General features: G+C 41.0%; 1 protein-coding gene across 1 annotated transcript in view; it reads left to right on the top strand.

Moving 5' to 3' along the window:
- The window catches only part of prkar1b (protein kinase, cAMP-dependent, regulatory, type I, beta), a 63,979-nt gene that overhangs the window by 4,019 nt on the left and 46,263 nt on the right, over positions 1-13,697 (top strand). The window contains exon 3 of the mRNA XM_053337891.1: positions 11,957-12,127. Coding sequence (XP_053193866.1) covers positions 11,957-12,127 — 171 coding nt within the window. The remainder of the gene's footprint in view (positions 1-11,956; positions 12,128-13,697) is intronic.

The following is a 13,697-nucleotide window of genomic DNA, read 5'->3' as shown; positions in this document are numbered from 1 at the left end:
TCTGTTTGAGCTTGTATGGTTGTAAGTGTAGTGGTCCTCACAGAGCTCCGTGGTCAAGGAGACCGAGCATCAAAATGAGCAGAGCACTGATAAAGCTGCTGCTGCTGTTAGTGCAGACTATAATGCTGCATAGTCAGAGAAGCAGCATGAATACTAATGGTTCTGATATAGCTCAGCAGAAGCATACAGTAGCATGTTGTGATGTTGTGAGTAATGCTGTAAACTGACAGTGCACATCTATCCTGTGTTTATCCCATCACAATAACAAATGAGCCTCAAATATTTTCTGTCGTCTTGTTTTTAAGTTATTCACAAGTGAGTGATCTAATGTGCCGATCACTTTGATTGTTAGGCATATGAAAAGATAAGATAGGATTTATTACATTAACTTGCACATGTGATAAAAGTATTTCTGCAATGTTGGTGTTCAGGGGTGTCCAGACCACTGTAAGTAGCTGCAGCAGGATGAGTATATTGTTATCAGGTGGAAGACAATATTGCATGTGACATGGTCCACACACTCAGCACTTCATGTCCATCACACCCTGCCTATGCTATACTTTCATGCAAGTATCACGCTATCTTTGCTGCTGCTGCTGCTCACATATAGCATGTAATCTCAAATTTGCATCCCTTTGGCTCTGCTCCTTCTTTTTCTGTGAGATGGAGGAAATTAGTTCTTGTCACTACTCAATCTCCATCTGTGCTGCCGGCTACGTGCAAGTTGTGGCAGACATCAAAAGCAATAGTCTGGCTGACTCATATTGTCTGACTTAAATGACTGCAAAACTTAACAGCTAAACATAATTCTTTTAATGACAGGAAATAACATTTTGATTATTCAGAGGAAATGGTGTTTGCAGTTTTCCCCCTCAAGATTATGATTTTACTGTAAAAACCTGTTATGAAAACTATAATAATATGCTATTATTGTTGCTTGTGTCTCTTTGTTCAGGATCAAAACAGCTTTTTTTTTTTAAGCCGAGGCAGCTTAAGGAACAGAACTCGTGTTGAATGGTGGTCAATGAAATCACCTGGTTTATACAAGTGGTTGGAATAAAAACAACTGCAAGCATTCTGTGTCCTAACCAGCACAGTTCCAGGCTATGCTCTCAAAACTATGCTTGTGTTGCGCCGCGGTCAGTCATTCATGGAATTGAAACAGGTCATGTCTTTTTTTTTTGTGGTGACCCAGTTATTTTAAGAAGCTTATTGTGTTGTTTCTCGCTCCACAGAGTAACTATGAGGACAATATTTGGTTCAATGAGCCTTGTCTGGATTTAGGAATGCAGTTTAGGGATGCAGTTTCTCAAAATTTTGGAGTGTTATTCTTCTTTTCATAAGGGTTTTCAGCATTAGTATGTTTCTTGGAACAAAACACTGCCTGTACTGTAGAATAAGAAATGTTTTTAGGGGCCAAACAACATATTTAATGAAGGTTTCAGCTCTTGTCTCAGAGTAGCAGACTTTCAGAGCAGAGAAGATCTCACTCTAAAAACAAAGAGAAACCAGAGAAAGAAAGAAAGAAAGAAAGAGAAACACCTTTGTCATCATAATCTCTCCTGTACTTTGCCCTCCCTGTTTTTGTGTGTGTGTTTTTCTTTCTCCTCTTTCAGCCATTTTCGTCAGCACTCGTCGCCCACTAGAGGCGGTAACCAAGGCAACAGTAGAGGATAGATAGACTGTAGACTATCCTGTGTTCAATGAGCCCCCTTTTTTTTTATTCACAAAGTTTATTCCCTCTTTCCTCTCCTGCATTCAGGCTTTTTTCTTTGCATCAATTAGATCAGCAGGGGAAGACCTAATCTCATTTCATATCTCCAAAGGATCCATTTCATACACAGCGTATCTAGAAAATCTCTTTTCTGTCTCAGTTTCTCCATCATCCACTTTCACAGGCGTGTTCTTTGATGTCATGCCCCCCCCCCCCCCCCCAGTGTTTCTCTACATACACACTTCCTTTTCTCTCTCTCTTGCTTTCATTCTTTCTTACTTTCACTATCTACCATGTCTCTGTTCTACCCACACAGTCACACACACACCTTACACGCACAGTTGAGAACACACTTAATCGTCAGTCTTACTAGTTTGTTTTTAACTTTTGTTTCCATATAATAACATGTCTTTGGTCCCCAGCTGACGATCTGAATGGGAAAATAACAGGCGTCCCGCTCTTTTTATCCTGCCCGTTTATGCATGGTAATGATCCTTTTGATCTCGACAACAGTAGCTTCAGATGGATGTGCTCATCTCCCTTTCTCTATCAAGCTCAGCTCAGCAGTGTGTAATTGCTGAGGAGTGAACCTTAATTTTTGGCTCACCACAGTGTAAAGAGACAATATTTCTATGACACATTAGCAGAGTTTTTCAAGTATTTTGACAGGACTATGCTTGCCTGGCTTGAACACATGATTCCTGTTTGTTATTGTGCTTGTCAATGTGATTTACTGTAAGTTTATATAGTGGAGCTTACTTAGTTTACTCTGGGATCTCTGTAATTAAGGAACAACTTTGTTTCTCACTAATACAAAAGGTTATTGTAGGAGATTATGGCTCATGGACAACAAGAATTGAAACAGTGTTGAACAAAGAATGGATTTCTTACACAGGGTTTATTGTTTCAGTCTTTTTGGTACAGCCATGTGCATAATAAGTGAAGGTTCCTACAGAGGGTTAGGGTTAGGGTTAGGGTTAGGGTTAGGGTTAGGGTTGTTGGTCTGTTTGTCTGTTTTAGACAATGTCAATTACGTTCATGTACAGCTTTAGACCTGATTTAGCCTGTCAGAGTCTAAACATAACCATAAAAAGTTTAATATTGCTGTATTTTCTACTAGCAGACACTGTTATGCAAGATATTTTGGTGGAAAAAAATCCAACTTGGTATGTTGTGAAATGAACCTGTCAAATACTGTAATAATCATAGCATTTTCTGATGATGTTGAGAGAAAACATAATTTAGCCAACATTACTTTTCAAGCACAATGAACAGTGTTTGTTGCTGTAGTTTCGTTATATGAATGGTATTTCTAGGAGGCGATTGGTTTTTGATGGTAAATGAATGGTGCACTGAGCTCATAATGATGACTAGCTCTCATCAGTCAGCACCATCACAGATCTGTCCAACAGCCAGCACCACACGCCAGCTAAAACCTGCCAGGACTGAAGGTGTGAATGTGGATACAGTATGTCACTCAGAGGATATATCAAGTGGGCAGCTGCCACCACAGATGTTTTATTGAATTACTCACAATTCATCCATACAAGACTCAACAGTTTTTTTTTCTGCCATCCTGGAGCTACTATTACAGGATTTTGATGGTTACATGTATGACAATCAACTTGTAGAGACTTGACATTTTAGATTTCTTGTTTATTTTTACAGCACATGAAAACACTACAGAAGAGCCAGACATATTGAATATGTCTCTCCTGTCTCCTCTCTCTCTTTTTATTACTTTCTGGGAGGACATATCTGTTTCTCCCTCTTTTCTGCTGTTCTCACTGCAGCTTTGTAGAAGTCAACACTTTGTTCTGTAAATAAGATACCACCTGTACTGGCATCCACACACATAAATGCTTGCATTGCAACACCGCCCCAAATGTTCAGCACATGACAGCCATCACTCCTCAACTCCATCTGTGTGTGTGTGTGTGTGTGTGTGTGTGTGTGTGTGTGTGTGTGTGTGTGTGTGTGTGTGTGTGTGTGTGTGTGTGTGTGTGTGTGTGTGTGTGTGTTGTGACATTAGCATCCTGCTTGGGTAATCTGCCTTTTGATGAGCAAATGCCAAGACATGAAAACATACCTAAACACTGTTATGTGACCTCAAACCAAACCTTTAACCCATCTCTAAGTCATTTTTTTCAACTTTTGGGTTGCTGTCACTATTCTCTTCAGCTGACAAGTTTGATATATATATATATTTTTGTCATGTTTTTTTTTACTCTGGGAGACTATTCTTCATTGTGGACAGTTTTCTTTAGAAACTACTTCATGCTGAAGATTGAAAATAGTGGAAACATTTGACAGTGAGGTCTGTGAATGATCCTGAGCAGTCTGAACATTAGAATACAGTGTATCAATGTCTATTCATTGTATTACACTGCATTAGTGTGTTAGCAGATTTGTTGGAAGTAAAGATCACAAAACCTTAACAAATGTGCTGTGATTGCCAATCTAAATCTACAATATCAAGTCTAGACACTGGGGCTTCGGTGGGAAAGTATGTGTTTTTTATGATTTATGCTTTTTTTAAAACAATTTTATGAAGTGCAGTTTTTGCTTCTTCTGTGTCCTGTGGTATGTTTGTGGTTGGGTTTGTGTATTTGTATGTGCTGTTATGATTAGTAGAAAGTACCCTGTGTTCGTTACGCTCACGCGGTTGTCATAAGTTTGTGTCTCATGCATCACTCCTGGCTTTTTAAAGTTCCTCCCTTACCCCTGTTGTGTTGTTATCATTTATCTTTTCATGTCTCTCTGTTTCCTCAGCACTTGGATTTTCTTCTTGCAGATTTTGTGTCATCTGCTCTTGCTTCCCTTCTTTCATGTGTTTGGTTTATATGCCAAACTTAACCTCTTTCCTTTTCTCTTCCATTAGTATTTCCAGTTTCTTCCTGCATCTCTAACATATTCTTTCTTGTGCTTTCTCTCTTTCCTAATCCTAAACTGGAAGAAAACATAACTTTGATTTGCATTGTTCATTGATATAAAACATTTTTTAGGCATTAAAGGCATTAAATTGATTAGCTCCAACCTATAGGGTTTTTGTAGTGACCCTTTCAATGTAGTTTAGGATGCACTATATTGTCTTTATTTTTTATTACATTATATTCAGTCTAAGTTTTCAAGAAACAGCATTTTTAAAATCACATCTTGTCACTTTTAAAGCAATTTCATACTATATTAAGAAAAGTGCTGTATAAATGAAGTTATTAGTGTAAAACCACAGTAATCTTGCACTTTCCTCTTTTTTTTGTCAGGATACAGTGGTTGGATTGCTTGTGTCTTTATTTATGTCTCTACACCTCTGCGTGTCAAGTAAAACAAATGTAAATCCTGCTTCATCAGCTCTGTTTGTGAACGCTCCCATCACATTGCATTATGTCTGTCAGTCTATCACTCACTGTCTCCCCCTCCCCTGTAAGATGAGAAGCCCGTCTGTGCTGCCAGCCATTGAGCTGTCACCAGAACCTATCATAACAAATCCACCAGTCCCTTCAAAGGCCTCTGATTGACAATTTGTCAGGAGGGTTTGGTTGTTTGTTGAGTCTGCTGAGAGCATTTAGAGGAGAATTGGGTATAGCTTTGGATTATCTCCTCTTTCCCTTTTTATTCTTTTACTCAGTCTTCCTCTTGTTCTTCTCCAAAACTATTTATATCAGTATCACTGTGTATATGTGTGTAAATGATGTGTATGCATACAATAGTAAGTCCTATGCGTTTAGTTAGTGATGTATAATTAGTGTCTCCAACCTCTGTATGCTCACTCATCACCACTATGCTGGGAACAGGGTATTCTGTCAAATCAGCCTGGGGTGCATGCAGTGACCCAGGCCTAAACCTCCTCCTACCTGGCCCACCCTGTGCCTCTACAGGTAAATCGGACCCCCAGGCCGTGTCTTCCCGGTGGTCCTCCTTTGTCCTCTCTCATCTGCCCGTTGCATCCCTCCTTTACTAATCTGTGGTTGGTGTGAGAGAAACAGAGGAGCTAATGCAGACCTAAGATGTGAAGAACTAGGACATAAATAGCAAGAGGGATCCATAAGTGGGAAAACTACACAAGAATTTAAACAAAGGATGTTTGCCAAAGTTACAGTGAAACATCACTAGTAAAAGCACGTGTTTAGGTAGCATTTTTGAACAATCAGTTATTGGTTGGGTCTGACAATTTCTGACAATACTGACAAATTTAAATAGAGTGTTTTGTCCAACCAACAGTCCAAAATTTCAATTTAATATCTCAGAAGACTCAGGAATGTATTCACATTTGAGATGCTGCAACCAGCAAATGTTTGTAAGGATGCACCAATCAGACTTTTTCAGTCCCAATGCTGATACTGATACCTGGAGTTTGGGTATCGGTCAATACTGAGTACCAATCCAATACCAATGTTTAATTAATTAGCTGTATGCCTCACTGTATGGAAGAGACTGGGATCAACCCAAGGCTAAATCAGACTTGACTTAAACATTTTTTCTAACTTTGTAAAACAAAATGTAACAAATAAATACATTAAAAAAAACATTTGCTGAATTATTATTTATTCTACTAGTAGTACCTGATCAGTCTATTGTCACTGATACCTGACCCAGCTAATTGGGTCAATATTGTTATCATATATAAATATTGAAAAATTACTTTTGCTAATTGTCAGTTGACTTACCAACTCACCAGCAAATGAAACTGTTACAGCTAAGAGAAAATCCCCTTTCAAATCTGATTTAGAAGCTGCGCAATGCAATCTTGATGGAATCTTATCTTGTAGGTTAATTTAAGATACTCAAAGAACTGAAAGAACTACCACTAACTTCCTGTGAGGTAAGAAGCAGGGTTAGGTGAAAGCAAGAGTTTACTCAGATGCATTTACTCTTGACTTCTTTGGAATGAAAAGCTTGTTCTCACAAGTATATTTCAGAGTTCAGACTTTTTGTAGTGTAAGGGGTTAGAATTACTATTTGTTATGGGTTACATTTTAGCAGGGAGTTTTGAGGGTTGCCAATAGAGAATTAATTTACTTAATGGAGAGACACAATTTGGGTAGCATGTGTGTCTGTCTGTGTTAAGCCCATAAAGAGAGTGAACTTCATTTCATAACCAGGAGGTCAGCGCTGGACACACGCAGACATAATACAGCAGCGAACTTTCTGTCCATTGTGGTTCTGTAATGGTGTGGAACAGAGTGATGAGTAGACTGTTAGCTCTGCTGGTGGATCAGCACTCCATGCTTCATTACCAGTGTGTGTATGTGTGTGTGTTTGTGTGGCACCTTGTTGTTTTTGGTTCACTCACTGGCTTTCAGAGGAGAGTGAAATCATTCAAGTCACCGGACAAGGTAACAGCTGATGAATGTTTCCTTTTAATATCAGAAATTAACATCCTGAAAGAGTTGATATTTTTATGTTCATGTGCTGCAAGCCCACTGATCTTCTGTCGTGTTGAATGCTTTTAGGGTGAACATGATGTGGTGGTTGGACTGATATATATTGGTTAGTCATACTGTAGCTATCAAGAGAGTTAGTCATAACTTTTATTCATGTCTGCTTGGTGCAAATTGGTTTGTATAATGAACAGGAACAGGAGAAGCCAATTTTAATATGACTCATCATCCACAAATGAGTTGAAATTGGAAGTGATAATGGTGACTTTAGATGGAGCAAGTGCGCATGGGATTGCATGTGTGTGTCATCTTTTGTCTGTGTCTTCCTTCTTTTGGGTTAATCTCTGACCTGCAGACCTGCACTCTATCTGTAATTAACAACTTTTCCAGTGCTTTTGTATCCTGCTTACGCCTGTGTCCTCTGTCTCCTCTCAGACCTCTCACTGGCACCCAGCCGCTGATGATGACGCAGGAAGAGGGAGAGAAGCAGGGGGAGAGGGGAGAGAGACTCTGACATAGTGTAACATTGATGCTACGGTAGAAAATATATTAGTAAATAAACAGAAGATTGAAGGATGGAGAAAGGACAGTGCATTTAATTTTGCTTGAAAATTTAAATTATTATACTTCAGACTATGATAGCGCCTGGTCGTTGAAAGGAAAAAGCTAAAGCAGTTGCACATACATACAGCTGATAAGACTTTTGCTTAGCTGCATAGCCCTAGAAATAACATTTAAAAAAGTCTATCTCAGTGATATCTAGATTCTTGCCTGCTCAAGCTGGAAAAATGTTCCTGCTGCAGCTGTTTTCAGCTCACCTTGGACTAATGAAGCCTCCCGTGCACACTTCTTTACATTGTGAAGCCATAGTGTATGTGTTGTTGTGTCTGAGCGCTGGGACCAGAACAGTATGAGGACTTGTTGGAGCCAGACACAAAGTCCTCACTTGATGCCTGACCCTCTGACTTTAGAGGAAAGCATGTGGGCGGGGTTGACCATCAGCAAGACATGAGAGAGACACTGCATGGTACAGAACAGTGTCTGGCACACACAAGGGATGTATGGGACGATGCTGCATCCCCATGGGAATGTTCAAAGCCATTCCCTGGTGCAAAACACACAGACGTGCCATTTGGCCAGAACAGTAGCCCTTATTGACCAGAATGACGTTCTCTCTTCTGTGAAGTGAATCACTGTGGATGTGTGAGTGACAGAGAGAGAGAGAGAGGGAGAGGGACTATCTGTCGCCAGGCGTCAGCAGAACTTGTGTGCGTGAATGTAGGAGTGTGAGCCACCGATGCTTCCTGCTCAGATTCACCACCAACTATTCAGGATGCTCACAGTACCCAGTTGTCATAGTGACAGGGGGGGGAAGCGAGAGGAGCCCGCATATTGCGCCACCTGATTGTAAGTGTGTGTGCGTGTGTGAGAGAGAGAGCGAGAGAGAGAGAGCGAGAGAGAGAGAGAGAGAGAGAGAGGGAGAGAGAGAGGGTGGAAAGCAGAGACAGAGAGTTGCGCAGGAGCGATGGAGACACAGGCTTTTTGCTGTGATCAGTGTTTTCATCAGTAGTCTTGTTCTTTAGCTGCTGTGTCGTGGCGATTGCAGATATTTTTGCCACTCGCGCTCTCCCACTCTCACGGACGAACTTGAATTCTCTGTTTACTCACACACACAAACCTTAACACGCACACATACACACACTCGCACTCACACACAGCAGTCGCTGTGCTTGTATGGCAAGATGCTGCTATGGTGTGACATGTGTGTCAGGTGTGTATGAGATGGGGATCCATGTGTGTTGATTCTCATGCACACTCTGACACACTCACACTGTGACTTGATGCCCGGTGCCTCTGACAGGCTGAGGGACACACAGAAGGTCTGGCCGGGGGCCCTTCATGCCATGGTAAATATCTGAAAACAAACATAGCCGGCTGGAGCTAATGTGTATAGTCTCATAGAGGCATGAGCAGGTAGGATACTCTGTGTTTATTGTCCATGCGTGTGAATCTGGGTTGGAAGTTTTGTTGCAAGGTAAAGATGCTTGGTGCTACTTTATTTGAGTGTCTCCGAATATTTAACTGATCATTCTTGAATGTTTTAGACAGCAAAATTCATAACAGACTTGGTGTTTCCTACTTTGGGATTATTACATAGTAGTAGTAGAAAGGGATGTGTGTTTGTTTTGGCTTTGCTGTTGTTAGGGGATGTTGTGTGTTACCTGATTGGAGACTGGGCCACCTTGATTAAGCTGGAGTATGTAAGTCCCTCTCTCCTTCTGCAATCTGCTTGTGTTTGTGAGATTGGGTCTGTTTGTGTGTGTGTGTGTGTGTGTGTGTGTGTATGTGTATGTGTATGTGTGTGTATCTGTGTGTGCGTTCGTTCGTTCATTCGTTCGTTGATGCTACTCTCTGTCTCTACCTCCCCTCTTCTCCTCCTGCTGGCTGTGTTCCCTCAGGCAGTGACTCTGCGTAAGCAAGAAATGCGTGTATGTGTGTGTGTGTGTGTGTGTGTGTTGTGGAGTATGTTTGCTTGCTTCTCAGAATGGTTTGTGTGCGTGTGTGATCTGTATTATCACATTGTTTCACACAGCCAGTGAGCGAAGCATCTAAGTAACCTTAGGATGTGAAAGGAGCAGGAGAGAGACAAAGAGAGAGGAGGGAGTGAAACCAAGAGAGACTGTGACAAAAAGATTGTTAGATGGAAGGATACCAACTCTAAGAAAGTGTGGAATTGCATTCTTTGTCAAGCTGATGAATGTGCTCTAGAAAACTAACAGGTTATTGTTTTATATTATTATAGCATTGCTGTCCAGTATATTATGCTGTTGGCATGATTGAAACATGTAGTGATGTGTTGTGAGCTCTGGATTAGACACTAGACACTCAGTCTTTTGGTAATATGGCAGTTTGAGAATTGATTGGTGAAACTCAGTATTTGCCTCCTCACCGTCACCTCCTTTCTCCACCTCTATCTTTGGTTTTCTATGCTTCTGTGGTCCTCTCAATCTCTCTCTGTCACAGGTTGTCTCTCTTTTCCCTCTCTGTCTCTCTCTAACCCTCCCTGCCAGTATGTGAGGGAAGCGGCAGCAATTTACGCTCCTTGCTCCGGGCATTCCGTAATCTCTGTTCCCAGCTACTCCAGGTCCTCTTTTTCCTGAATGAGATTGAAAAGTTTGCTTCAATACATTTCATAGAAAAAGGTGGTGCTTGCATTATACAGCACACTCTGATATTCAGAGGAGGCATCAACTCAGTGGTAATAGTCGTATGATGGTGACATTAAGTGAGGTGTAAGATGTGTCTTCTTTGCTTCTTGCATCTACTCCTAGTGATGTGTGCCAGGAATTCAGATTTGAAGCAAGTTCCTTAAGTGATTGCTAGTCATCTTAACAATCTATTAAACATTTATTGAAAACTAAATGCCTGCTTTTCTACTGCAATACAAAAAATACTACAAAAAGTACTCCATTACATGTAATTCCAGTAAGTAATTCCTTTAAGTAGCTATACAGGCTGTTCTGAAGGACATAAAGCTTCAATAATATGTGTATCAATGAAAATGAATTCCTAGTTTGAGCAGAAAAATAAAATAGTCTTGGCTTTCTATCAACAGACTCAAGTATATATGAGTATATGTTCTATGATTGCAACCTCTTGTTTAGTTGGTGAATATATTTTGATTAATAGATCATTAATATTACGAGTCCAAACCGATGTAAATGTAATTTTTTTTCCTTTTATGAAGAAATAACTTGTAACTTATTTAGCTTTGTTATAAACCCAGCTTGCAGGAGAGATGTCTGATGCCCTGAAATATCTGCTCAATGCACTGGACAAAATCATCATGCTGCTGCACCTTCCCACCTCCACCACCTTCTTTCATGACTTCTGTTTGTCTGTCTGAGAGTGCGATCTCTGGCCATAGTTACAACTACAAACACTGAAATGTATTTTACATATCAAATACATGTGATGGTCAATAATACTGCTGTCAACTCAATTCCAATGCCAGCAAATAAACACAGTTAGATTCTAGACATTGTGAGTTCCACACAAATACAGGTGGATTTCTACATAATGGTACACATTCATTTACAGAGTAGTGGATGGTGGCTTCATTTGTGCAAAATGTTATCCCATTGCCCTTGTTTCACAGCACTCTCACATATTAACAAATATGCAGTGTTCTTTTTTAATTGTGTACTTATGCTAATCTGTTAATCAAGATTGCCATCAATAATTCATCTCCTGCAGAGGGTTCAGTAGTTGAAACAACAGCCAGCCTGAGGCATCCCGTCTCCCCTTTGATGTCTTTATTCCTTGTTGTTCATTATCTCAGAGGAGGAGGGCACCTGATGAGAGTTCTTGTCCTTACATGTTCAGGCCCTCAGATATTAATGTTTGATTGCTGTCCCTTCATCCCATAGCAGCCAGATGTCCAGTCAGTGTACATTCAGGACTAGGACGTATCAACTGCTCTTTCTCTGAGGTTTATTGTATTAGATTATATTATCTGATCTGGTGAAGAATCCACATGATGCTTGACGTTAGGAAGGGTGTTTGGAGATGTTTGTCAGCCCTTCTGCATGTGATCATTTTTGAGGCAAAAGAATAACACTGTTGTTTCAGATTTCTTTCGCTTGTTTTGCCTAAAGCTACACTAGTTGTTGCATCAGTCTTCCTATACATGTGCCTTTTTTAACACATTCATAGAATTTGTCAATAAAGGCACTGTTTATGATAGACCATCTGCCTGTTTATATTTAAACCCCTGAAAACCTTTTTTTCTCTCCGTATCAGTGTCCCTCACACTCTGCGTGTCCCTCTACCAATCTTGTCTCTCCTCTTGCATTTACAGGAAGAATGCAAGCAGATCATGGCACGCCAGAAATCTAACAGCCAGTCGGACTCACATGATGATGAAGTTTCTCCCCCACCACCCAACCCGGTCGTCAAGGCTCGGCGCCGCAGGGGAGGGGTCAGCGCCGAGGTCTACACTGAAGAGGATGCTGTCAGCTACGTACGCAAGGTCAGTCTGAGAAGACGGATGCATACACAAACATCTACACACAGACACACACAGCTAGTACAGTTCCTACAGTATATGTAGTATATGCACACACGTCATGTCATGCACATCACAACATCATTACTATTATCATTTTTTGTAGTGGTGCCTTCAAGGACGGTAAAATGTAGGTCTCCCAAAACACTCCCATACTGCACTAGACACTAGATATCATACTACTAAATACTTTGACCCATGACTCAGAAGAAAACTATTTAAATGATACGGGGCTGAATATTGTGGTGTGGAATTAGACACAACAGAGTCTGGAAGAGGAAGCGACCACCAGAGTTGTTTTGCCGTGATTCCTACCAAACACTTACATAAACAAACAACTAACTGTACAATATAATGTCATAGCAGAGATTTGGTGCCACTATTACAACTTTGAGGCCAAAAATAGGGCTGTGGAATCAGACAAAACAGAGTGTAGAGGAGGAAGCTACCACTGGAGCTTTGGTACAGCTGTAGCCGAGAGAGAGGCACTGCAGTCAGGGTAGCTGCTGCAGCATGACTGCTGCCTGGTGATGATCTTGAGGGAGAATGGAGGCAGACAGAAAACTCGTGCTGCAACAAACTTTGTGCTGCTCTGATAAACTTAACTTGTTTTCTGATGGAATACCATATTTGACTTTGCCAACTCTGAATACTGAACAACAGTGAATAGCAAGTTTGTTACGTGTAATTCGTGGCTGCATTCAGTGGCACGGCACCGCGCTCAGTAAGTTGAAAGAACAAGAATCATTTTTTCCTTTAATTTGTAAAACATAAAGATATTTATTTGTTTTTGTAGTTACATAATTGAAACAAACTGAAAATGTGCTGGGGATGAAGGAACTCAAGGGGTGTATCAAAGGCCCTCCCCAACACCAGGAATTTAAAGTACAATCTAATGTAAATTGTAAATTTGAATGACCAATTACAAGTCTTGTGGAAGAATTCAAATGTACCAAAGCAAGGTTGGTCATGACCCTCACTGAATCTTAAGGTACTGTTATTCGAATAGCAGCCTCACGTGTTGCAACGGGGAGGTAGTGGATCCCATCTGAAGCTTTTGTGAATGACAAGTCAGCTCTTAACTTCAGGGATGTGATTGGCCAAGTCCAACATGGGGGAGCTGGTCTCGGGCTCGTCCCAAAAGCTCCTCAGTGGCACAAGGCAATATCAGTGCGGAAGAGACGGCTCATGGTGGAGGAGGTGAGAAGACAAGCAGAGGCAGAGCGACACGCCAAGGCCATCTAAGTAGCCAAGTAAGGCCAATGGACTAACTGTGAGAGTTTCCAGAGAGGAAACTTAGCTGGTGTGACTTATGGCCAACTGCCCACACCCCAGAACCTGAAATAGGGTTAGGGAGAAGACCTAGCTTGCTCCCTTTGTCAAGCTCGTGCATCATCAAGGCATATTTTAATAGGATGCACGACAAGCCTCACCCAAGGGCGTTACACTTGGTGGCATAAAATAAAGTTCTTAGACAGCTGGCATCGATCTTGGAACAGAGGCGAACCACCACAAATGATTTCCCACAGGCATT

Source organism: Scomber japonicus, chromosome 18 (genome assembly GCF_027409825.1).
Source record: "Scomber japonicus isolate fScoJap1 chromosome 18, fScoJap1.pri, whole genome shotgun sequence".
Classification (NCBI taxonomy): Eukaryota; Metazoa; Chordata; class Actinopteri; order Scombriformes; family Scombridae; genus Scomber; species Scomber japonicus.
Note: the sequence above shows the minus strand (reverse complement) of the source record. Positions and strands in the feature narration are given on the sequence as shown.